The 12,014-nt window shown below is 32.2% G+C and overlaps 1 protein-coding gene across 15 annotated transcripts in view; it reads left to right on the top strand.

Annotated features, from left to right (window-relative positions):
• Positions 1-12,014, top strand: part of LOC125052239 (hemicentin-1) — a 193,334-nt gene that overhangs the window by 147,621 nt on the left and 33,699 nt on the right. For all 15 annotated transcript variants that reach the window (XM_047652945.1, XM_047652942.1, XM_047652946.1 and 12 more), the window contains exon 6: positions 10,430-10,576. In XM_047652945.1, the coding sequence (XP_047508901.1) occupies positions 10,430-10,576 (147 nt within the window). The remainder of the gene's footprint in view (positions 1-10,429; positions 10,577-12,014) is intronic.

Below are 12,014 nucleotides of genomic sequence, written 5' to 3'. Positions count from 1 at the left end.
TCAGCCGGGGATCGAACCCGAAACCCATGGATTCGCAGTCAGGGGTACTAACCACTAGACCAATGAGCCGTCTATATTCCATTTACATCAAGCAATCATTAATTTTATATGTTGTGTATATTAAATACCGTCCTCGTTCGTATTGTTGAGTCGTGAACAATATTATTGTGATAAAATTGATAACTTTTAACCAAACTAGTAAATGATACATCAGTCGCCATAATAGGGTTATTTCCTGTTACATACCGAGTTCATTATTAACATCATCCAATCAAATATATGAAACTAATATCAGACGATGAAATTGTAAGCTATAAATCAAACATTTAAATGATTTCAGGTAATAAAACATTGTGTATTTTATTTTTGTTTGCTTTGGGTTTTAGTCCGGCTAATTTTACTCCACGTCAATCAATCTAAATTAGTTGTTTGGAATTGATTTTGATGGGATTTCAGTGTACTGTATCGCTTAAGTATTGCGTGCATTTCTATTACCATTTAATTTACCGAAATCTGACGTTCCATTTGATAATAAATAGTTATTAATATAAATAATCTTATTTTATATACCGAAGGCTTTTATGAGAAAGTAATAGGAGTCTTTGTAGATAAGAAAATAATGGGAATATTAGTTTAGGATTCGTGTAATGTTTCTTAGAAGGGAAAGTCTAAAAGTATATCGTCAGTTTGTGTAATGAGAAATATTATTCTGTATTGTTTTTATATTTAATTAATGGTATTTTTATCACGATTGCGTCGCAGGCCCATTAATCTATTTTGGCTCCACGTGTAATAAAAAATCGATTATTTTGAAAAGTTCCGTATCGAATGTTAGACCTGTCAAAAAGTTCGTTTCATGCCAATCTAATGACAGGTCAGATGAAATAATGTCACGGCGCGTTTCACGCGTTATTATTTTATGTGACCATCAAACTTTGTTGCTATCATATCATTTCTTTTTCAAAGTGATTTTGACTGTAATGTTTAGAACATTCAATAAAGATATTTCTTTGTTTATTGATAAATTCGGTTTTATTTAGTTTTTTATTAATCCTACAGAATAGAAAAAAATATTAAATACAAATTAGGATTATTTTGCTCAACACCCCTGTGCTAAATACAAAAATAAGCACCAAATACTCTGCAATTCAGTGAACAAGACGTAACAACAAAATTATATGACTGATTTGGTTACCCTAAGAGAAATAAATGTAGTTTAACTCATTTTGTCATTCCGCATTTCCGACTTATATGTTGTGTAGCACGTTAGCACATAAACAAGTTATTAATTATATTGGAAACATAAAAATTAGTCTTAAACTAGGTTAATGGATATAATAATTGAAATAAGTTTAGTAACAATTAATAAGTTATTTTAGCAATAAAAACAGTTTGAGGACAACAGCATGTGTCGATCGTGAAACGGAGCGATTGAAATTCAAATTTAATGGACGATCCACGTCGTATTGTGAGTTGTGACGCGAGCCGCGATGTTTATTGATTTGGGTTTTGTTGGATTCTATTGCTATGCACGCAAAAAAGAAAAATATATTCCACCGGCTGACGTCGTTGATTGAAAGTTTTTTTAACTAAAGTCTCTTTATTTCTGCGAAAATACGATCTGACAATGAGACCAATTTATTTCTTTATAAATGAGGACTTTTAGAAAGATCCTAGTAAAATTGCTTAACAAGAATGTTTTGAAATTACTGTATAGATTATTATTAAACCTACCAAAACGAGCTGTATCTTGATACGAGATTAAACTTGATTTGTGTTTTAACAAATTTATTCCAGTTCGTTTTGATTATATATTTTTCTATATTATTACCGTCATATTACCATATATTAAAAATTTAACCTAAATATACATTAGAATTAGACAAAAAACCGTGAACCAAAACTAGTTTCATATCCCTTTAGTTTATTTAACTGAGAGTTAAACTGTTAACTGTTGGGAATAAAATAAAGTGAAATACTGAACTAATCCTGATTTCAATTTGTCGTTGCTGTTGAAAGATTGGATACGGCCATTTTGTTGATATATTATACGTATGTGTTCTGATATGCAGTTTTAAGAGTTATTTTTATGTTTTAAATATTTACCAATCTCTAGAAATAAAAGCATATTTATGAAAGTAATTCCACTATGAATTTCGTCTAAAATTATTATTCCCCATTCCTCAACCCAATATTCATATAGAAGGATAGAACCATGGGTTAAATATAGGAGAATCTTCATTTATACAAGATATAAAAACAGATTTAGCTGTTAAAGTGTGACGGTAAACTAATCTCAAGTAATAGTTAGAAAAGTAGAAACCTTTTTGAACTTTGTGTTAAAAACAATCAATATAGTAAACTACATTTCACGTAGTTATTAAATTTAGTTGTGAATAGGTTATAAAGCTATTATAATTAATAAATAAAAACAAATCTATTCCAGTGATCGGTGAGGTCTGTGGCAGGGCTGCCAAAACATTGCTTTTAATTTAGAATTTTAATTAAAACCCGTTCCGGGCTCTTAGTTTATAGTTCCGCGTGGACCTCGCTACAAAATAACATTCTCTGTGAGAAAATTGAATATTATTTACTAGTACTGAGATTGGTACTTGTTATTGTTGCTTTAAATTTTTATCTGGAAACTTTAATTTATACTTATATGTACTTAAAATCAATGAGTAGGTACCTAAAGTTGGTTAAAGTAAGTGTTTCTGTAGTTAGAAATGTAATTGGATATATTTGTTTTAGTCAAAAATATAATACTTAACTTTTATTTTAATATACATTTTAGAAGCAGTTTAAAAAGCAATCTTAAAACTCTAATGAATACATTTGATTGCAACGCAAACGCTTGCGCCGAGGGAAATTAACGCTTCAAGATAATTAAAACTACGTTAACTAGCGAACTATTTAAATTTAATTTATAAATGAACACGGCATATATGAACTCATTATATTTAGTTTGCATTTTGGCTTTCGGTGTCTCTTATTCATTGTGTTTTAATTTTCAGAATAATACAAATATTATCGCTCAAGCGAGTGTAAAATACTGAACATGGACTTAGATCAATAAGCATTGTACAATTGGAATGAATTATAACTTAACCCTTATTAATATACAATAAATTGTAAAGACGTATTAATTATTTAAAGCTTCTAAATCATAAACGCTGCCCACACAGCCGCTACATCAATCTGCCGACCGCACCATACGAGTAATGGGTGTGTAATAATAACCATGCTCCGGCTAAGACAACTCCGACTAAGTCTCGGTCAACACAGCCAAAGTGTTGGAAACAACTTCATGTGTGTGTGTGGTGCATGCGATAGGGTAAGAGCGCGTTTCAAGAAGGAGTTTCTTATTAAAATAGTATCTAGAGCATGTCTCTTATCTTACTTTTCAAGTGTTCAAACATTCATACCAGCAGCCGTAGAATGCGTTGACTTATTATGCGTAGCAGGGCGCTACGACATGCTACGATGTGCGGCAAATTGTCTGAAGTGCCTTCGGTTGTATATAAGTCGCAGATTCAACGCGATTTATAATTGCAAAATTGATGTCACTACCGTTATCCGTAATTTTTACTTAATAATTAAACACAGTGCGCACGTCCGGCGCAGGCGCCGATCAGCCACTGTACTCAACTATCGACTCTACGCTCTCCTGACAAATTGACTGACACATTGACATCTTACAGACTGTAAGATGTCTATGATATAGCGTGGTGTTGACATTCTAATAATACAAATGACATCGTGTTCTTTTATTACATAATATATGACCTATATACACTATAAGCTCGATATAGATTTAATCATAAAAAAGAATGGTTGCGAAACCTCATGACTTACGACATAATTAAGAATGCGAGGACAAAGCGTGTGGTTCGAACTCAATTACTACTGCAACTCGAAGTGAACCACTGATATGCATATCCCTACTGTATACCTCGTATCAACGATCTACAACCCTAAATTGAAAACTAGTCTATAGAACTTCTAGCGGAAATTGTAAGATACTGAAGGGTATATAATTTTTTTAACTGGTTTCGAATCCAATTGTCAAAAACTTAATAATTTTGTCACTAGGTTATAAAAGCGTCACTCATATTCGCATACAAACTTAGCCTAAATTAGAGTTGCGTCTAAAACTTAAAAGGTTTTACAGAATTGGAATAAAGAAGATTTTTGTTTTGGCAGTTTTTCAGTAATGCTCTTTTCAGTTCTTGGTTACTTAGAAAATGAGGTTTTAATAAATTGCGTAAGCTTCAAAGAGTCGTATTATGACTTAACAGTATTTAGTTATTGAATAACAACTTTGTTTATTCGCAGCTAACATTAATTTAATTACATACTGGCTTCTAAAGCTTAACTTCTGTGAATCGGTTTTGGTTAACGAAATGAGTGAATACGTTTTCAGCAAAATAGCTATTTCGCGAGTTATTTTATTAAAAATCTACCTGTTAAAGTCGTAACTTGACAATTGAATATGAATAAAACTATAAAAAAGAAAAACAAAACTGCTAACAAAAGGAAAATAACTATTATTTAAACGAAGTGAAATATTCGAGGAAATAAAGTTTAAAAACTTTGAAGAGATTTTCGGAATGATTGAATTTAAAATGAATCCGAGTGGGAATTGAGGATTTTTCGCGATGGAGCGCGTAAACTCAAGTTGAAAGGGAAGGGTTACCTTCGTTGGCGATTTTTGTTTAAAGGACCGCATAATGCAGCACTAAACTTTATAATAGTTATTTATTTAAAAAAAATTGTAGATTCTTTTACGGATATGCAAATTTAAAACAGTACAGTATATACGTAACGAACCTGACTCTATGAAACGTAGACGTTTGTCCAATATAACTCAAACTTGACGCACCGCACAGGTCAGACCTACTTAAGTAAGTAACACCTGAGCAATCTTCAATCAAATAAGCAATACATAAATATTAATTAATATCGGCGAAAGTTCGCAACTGGTGTAATTTCGTTAATTAAAGTGGATAGTTTGCAGGTGCTCCTGAAGCGTAGATAAAATACTTTAACTTGTTCGCTTTGAAATCTATGAAGTTAGACAGAATAAACTTTGTAGAGGCTAACTTTGGGCTGTTTCGCATGCTTCATCATTTTATATCTCACTAAAACTTGACAAATCGAGTTAGGATTGCGGCGATTCAAGACTTCTAATACAAAAGATTTCGCATTAGAATTGTTTTCGTTACGAATTGCAAGATGAGGATCAGTTATTACAAGATAAGTTTACGCATAGTTTTTATAAATACAGGTTTTCCATTCCTATAACATTGATTGTAGGAGTATTCTCGCATAACGCGCTAGTGTGACCCCATATAACGCGTTATGTACAAATGATTCACATTTAACTTTTCTCGTTAAAGGGGATTTAAATAGAATATTAAAAAAAACACTATGATATGATCATGATGAATATGTGCGTTCAAATCATTATAAATGTCACAGTACAGAAATATAACGTGTGATATCACGGTATCTCCATACCCGTGTTATACGTGGGACTGAAATCGGGTAATACGATAATGCATTAGAAGAGTACCGTGTTATAAGGGGGTTTATTGTACTCTAATCAAAATCATATCTATGCATAAGTAAACTCAGCGTAAAATCTAAATGCAATAAAAATAAAAATGTTCTCCGCTGCGTACAGTCATCCCAGCTCGCGTCCTCCAATAAGGCGTGACTTCAGCTTCGTTTACGTCTCTATTCGCTTAGGAATTTCATTTCAACCTTCGCATGGACGTAAATATTATTTTGTCACAGCTCTTAAACTTATTTATTCACTAGAAAAACTTAATTTAAAGATATTTAAAATAAAAAACGCTTTAAGAAAATCATTGTTTTCAAATCATGTGTTTTTATTGAAGTTACGTATGCCAGATAAATATTTGAACAGTAACTTTTTATATAATAAGATTATTTGAGGTACATTAAAATAATTCTACCAATCTCAAAACATTAAATAAAAGGTACCAATTATGAAAACAAGTTTCGGGAGTACATTTTAATAATTTAATTGTTTTGATTCACATATTTGTTAAGATAATAAGCACAAACTATTTCCTTGTCGGTCAGGCGTAAAAAGCTGCATCAATACTGATAATTTGATATAATAACATTTGATATTATATAGAGGGGTGAGAATATAAACAGTCGAGGAATCGCTTCGTTAGATTGTGATTAATCTGCAAGAAAGAAACACCATTTTGACTGCGAACTTAACCGGTCCAAGGACAGCCCACATTTCTTCTCGCAATTAGCGTCTTTTATTTTCTATCGTCACCACCCTGGTCATATGTTTATGAATGTACAGTTTGTCAAATGCTTTAATTAAACTTACCACTAGCTATGCGCAGTTTCAACTATGAAATATTTGCAGTTACAAATACATCCTATACATACGTTTGTAGTGAGGTAAAAAATCAAGTCGGCAATAAGTGTATTCGAGGAGGCTGACGCGGACAAACATTATTGCGCGATTTGTTAGGTTTCGGGTAATTGGATTTACGACGGAGGCGGTCTAATTGATACTTATGTAGGTAATAATGTTGTTTTTCTTCGCAAAAAACTAACCGTTTCTTTTACTCCTAATTCATTGATCTGGGAACGAATTGTTTGGACTAGAATTATTGCCCAACAGTTTATTTCGTTGTAGGTTAATTGTATATGGTTTTGTGTTGTTCTCCGAGGTTACCTGCGTTTCACATATTCAGTAGTGGGCTGATTAATTAAAAAAAAGCATTGTTAAGTGTTTATCTGATTACAAATCCGCTGATTAAAATCTTAAAAAGGAAGTGTATATTTTTATTAAGTATTTCATTTTTTGTGTAATTTATGTTTACCATAATTGTCATGTATTTTAGAAAAGATAGCTTGTAACATTTACTGTAGATATATAGATATGTGGTGAAGTTTATTAAATAAATAGATACCATGTTTTCTACCAACGTAATTTTGAGCGAAATTGATTCTTCGAAGCTTTCTGTTTCACAACATTTCTATTCTTGAATGAACACAACATAAAGCTTTTACCAAATCCGTTTATTTGAAACAATATTTTTCACAACTTATACATATTTCATGTAAACCTTGAAACTGTAGGTAACAGATGCGAACAAATTTTCACTTCATTGGCTTAGATTTCCGTTTTATGTGCTAGTGCTGAGCTCAGCAGTATCGATAAAATATTTATCGATTGATATTGCCTCCACCTGCTGTTTGAAATGTTAGACGGAACTGCTTAAAGCAGAAATTGTTGAGTTTAGCAATGGTTCCTTAAAATAATATTAATATTTATTTAATAACTAGAGTGAAGTGAGAATAAATTAAACCAATGATTCATGACTATACTTTGCTAAAATAATCTATAAAATATTTAACAAACATTCAATTATTGATTGGGTTCGATAAAAATGAAAAAATATATTGGCAGCACAATATAAATTACGTCAATCGAGGGCGCACATCTCTAAGCCCTTATCGTATCAGATTAGAAAAGGTCCGGGTCAGGTCTTCGCTTTATTTTGCACCGTTAATCAAAATCGCCGAAAATAAATCCATCGATAAATCTTTACGGACGAATGGACATCACTACTCTTTGTTTATATTTTATTTAGAAACTTGCAACGGTTTGTTTTAATATTAAATTGTATTGGTTTTGTGTTGAATGTATTTGTGTAACCGATTCTATCGTTGCTGAATAAAACAAATTAAATATAAATGTGCAACAATAATTCCTCTGTACAACGTAATAAATCTAGCCTCGTATTATAATTAGGAAAAACTGATATCTGTTTGTATGATTAATAATAATAATCCCTCAAGACATCATGGGTCTGTTAGTAATGAGCCCCCTCGGCAAATACATCCGGTACTGGGCAGTCGGAATCCCAATAGACCAATTCATTAATTCTTCATATTTTTCAATAGTTCTGAATTCCAGAGTACACAATTCAAAAATCAGTTATTCATATAGGTAACAAAACGTACACTTATGAACGCCAAAAAATAAATATATTTATGAAATGCTTCTAATTTTACATGTTCTGCCAGTTCTCGAATCAAGGGCGTAGAACGGAAGAGAAGAACTGGCAATAAACTCTCCGCCACTCTTTTGAATCGCCAAGTTTTTTGTTTGACACAATGTTTGTAAGGACCTGCAACCATCACACCATGTTCCACATGACATTATAAGTAATTAATAATAATAAAATAAATTAAAAACAATGATTTGTCCTCTATCAGCAGGAGGCATGGTGAAATAGGAGCACACATACATTCTCGTGGGAACAACACGCAAATACATAGTCCAAATAACTAAGATCACCATCATACACGAATTCAAGTACGACCAGTCACCACAAGTACATAACAATACTAGTAGTTTTATCATAAAATTAAAGTAAGGCAGAAATAAATACGCCTGATGCCGTTGTTAATATAAATTATTTATATTATACTAGTAGACTCGGCCAAGCGTTGCTGTGGCTAAGGTTTTTGTTATATTGTAGTAAACTATTCAAGGAAAACGGTAGGAGAACTTATGTGAAACGTTGGTACTTTTAACACAGCGCCATCTGTTAGAATTGTATCAAATAATAAACGAATATTTTGCAATAAAATAATATTGCGCGTATAAATTGAGATGTAAGCTATCTTTTCTTTTAAGTTGGATCAAACTACACACGGTGTGCAAATTTGATTGATATCGGTTCGGTAGTTTAGGAGTCCATAGCGGACAAACAACGTGACACGTAATTTATATATATTAAGATTGTATAAACGAAAGATGAATTTATCTATCTATATTAATATACCAAAGACTATATGAGAAACACTTTAAAAGTGAACTTTATCTCGACTGAAGAAGTCATCTATTTGTGTCTTTCTTTGAAGTAGAATCATGAAAAACCCACTGCACTAAATATTTTAAATTTGACGCTCTATTATATTATTGATCTCTGGGCGAAAGACGAAGTTGGTGGCGACTAGTTCAGTGTGTAATACAAAAGAACTTGTGTAACTCATGACATAGTGTCAATATGTACTGTGTTAGATATATTGTATGAAATATAAAAGCTTTTGTGAGATAATACTAAGTGATCTTTAAGAGCTTCAAACACTAATGATTCTGTCACTAAAACTATAACAAATGGAGCTGTTATGCCCGGGATATTAGTACATAGAACTCGTAGAGGCGAAATCTTGAATACAATATACTGACACTTAAATACTTTAAATGTTGTTCACAAAACCCTCATAATATTGAATGTTAGGATAACATTTTAGAAATTATGATAAATTAAATATTGATCTCCGATACACTTTACGTAGGCTGTTACTTTCCGTACAACAAATATGTTAATCAATTTACAAACTACTGAAATTCAAAATAATTTATTCATTTCACTTAAGTTCACTTATCGTTCACTTATCGAACGTCAATAAAGAAATACATATTAAATGCTTCTAATTTTACATTTACTGCCAGTTCTCAAATCGTAGAGCGGACGAGAAGAACTGGCAATAAATTCTCTCTGAAAGATGTTTAAATTACAAGAGGTTATGCAACATATTAAATATGATATGATATATTATGTTCTACCTTAATCGTCTCTCGCGAGCATTACTACATTTCCTAAGACTGGGTTTAAGGACATACATCACCCAGGTATCATGTTTTAAAAGCACAAAATAACGTTTAATTTCCGTTCGCTATGTAAGAGCATTTATCATCACGAAATGCTGACTCGACATTATTATACATAACTAATCTAACGACTAGGGTTCCTCGCATTTGTGATTTTTCAATATCTTTCAACAGTTCAGCCGTTTGAGGAATTTTTAATAAAACATATTTATTTATATATGAAACTAGTTAAATTTTCCCGCCTCAGTAAACACAAGATAACGATATCTAAACAAGACTTAACCAAACAGTTACTGGCGATGTTAGCGGACCGGCTTCAGCCTAACAGTTTGTTCTGCTGACTCCGAGTTCTGATGTTTAGGATGGGAAGGTGCTGACTGCGCGTTTTGGTTTTGGTGTAAATAACTTTTGAGAAAATAAATTAATACGATTATTACTTTGTTAAGTGTACTGATAAGTAGTTGATTATAAATGACTTCGACAGCAACTTAGTATTGTTTTTTATAAATTATATGTTTGATAAATCTGATTGCTAAAGAAATGCAAAAATATTAACAAGTAGCCAGTCTTGGTCAAACAGATAATTCTGTATCGATTCGAATAATACAGAAAAAACAATTAGATATTAGAAACAATAAAGAAATCGCGATACATAGATTGCGAAAAAATCTTCTTGAACTTGTAAACAACTATTTTAAAACTTATTATCTCTCTATTTACGTACCTATATTTTTTTTATTTCAGCCCAAACAATAACAGAACAGTCGGTGGTAAAACACGTGCTACCTCTCACCGTGACGCGGACGGAGCTGGACGGCGAGCTAGTCTGCAACGTGTCATCTGCCGCCCTCGACAATCCCATCATAAGGACACTCAAATTGGATGTTAGGGGTAAGATTACGTATAAGCTTTCTGCATTCTAAATCTTACATTGAAAACAGTGGCTTTCTTTATCTGGCTTTAGAACAGTAGATGCCTTTTTGTCCAATTCTAAATGAATGGGATGGGTTTTTTGGGTGTTATCTGAACCAAAGAGATTCATCACCTAAATGTCACGTGTGCGGTGCAGAAAAAGATACCGCTAAACACAGCTTGTAAGAGCCCGAGATTTTGTTATTTTGAAGGTAGCCGGAAGTATAAACGCCGGGGCCGTGGTAAAATGCAAAAGCTATCTCAGGAGTTTCCCAATGTTTTAATGGATATTGCTCACCTGGCTCTCGGTGTAGAACAGAGAATGCTTGGTGTGAGTGGAATACCACATATCTTCTCAGTCAACTGAACACAAATAGCATTATATAAAATATAATTTTGCCCAGAAAATTTGTAAATATGAGATCAACGTTACTTGTGATTCATTAAAGTACCTCATGTTAAAGCTTGTAGGATATATTAATTCACAAAATTGACACAGCTGTTACTATAATAACCATCGTTCCTAAATTATATTTTAAACCGGGACCTTTAAACGACATTCGGAAGATTTTATAAGAAAATATGAAATTTTTCAGAATTCTTAAGTAATATAAAATGACACAAATCTCCCCACATTCACCCCAAGAAACGATTTCCATACAATTATGATAATCCGACAAAAAATAAGGATGAAGTTAATTCCAAGTTATTGCTCTTAAATCATATTAAAATTTGAGATCACGGTGAGTAGGGCTGCCTCTAGCACTTAAATCTCCTATTACCTAAGATTCCTTTCCTTAGTGATTTGGTCATATTAGGTTCAAACTAGTGACAAACCGACACTTTTTGAAGTCTTGTAACTCGTTCTACTTCGTTTATACGAACATCGGACTAAATGAGCGTCTAATTGCGGAAATTGAGTCCACACTACTACTACTCTATTTCGTTTACAGTTGGTTCAGTTAGTTTTCCTATATTATATCAAATATATTTCATTTCAATAATAAAGTACCTGCAACCCTAATTCAGCACGATAAAATAAAACTTTAATTTAGAGGATAATTTATAGACTGGCTGGTTTAAAAACTCTACAGTTTTCACTTTACATTGTTTACTTCAATTGTACATATCAGTGCATTTATGTTTTCTTACTTCTGTGAATACTAAAACCGACAAAACAAGAACCCAAACCGAAACTGCCACACAGCTGTGTAACTTGAAAAATGAATTAAGTCATCAAAGCTATGAAATGAGAGTTCATTCTGTATATTAAACATATTTCAAAATAACACGTTCAAAGTATTTAAGGACGGCGGAAACCCGTTAAATTAAACCTTATATTAAAAGTTAAAACACATTTACGTCAAAGTGACTCACCGTCAACAAGTCGAGTCTTTCCGAGTTTAATTTTGAAGAA

This window comes from Pieris napi, chromosome 9 (genome assembly GCF_905475465.1).
Source record: "Pieris napi chromosome 9, ilPieNapi1.2, whole genome shotgun sequence".
NCBI classification, from domain to species: Eukaryota; Metazoa; Arthropoda; class Insecta; order Lepidoptera; family Pieridae; genus Pieris; species Pieris napi.
The sequence above is the reverse complement of the archived record's forward strand: the minus strand, read 5'-3'. Positions and strand labels throughout refer to the sequence as shown.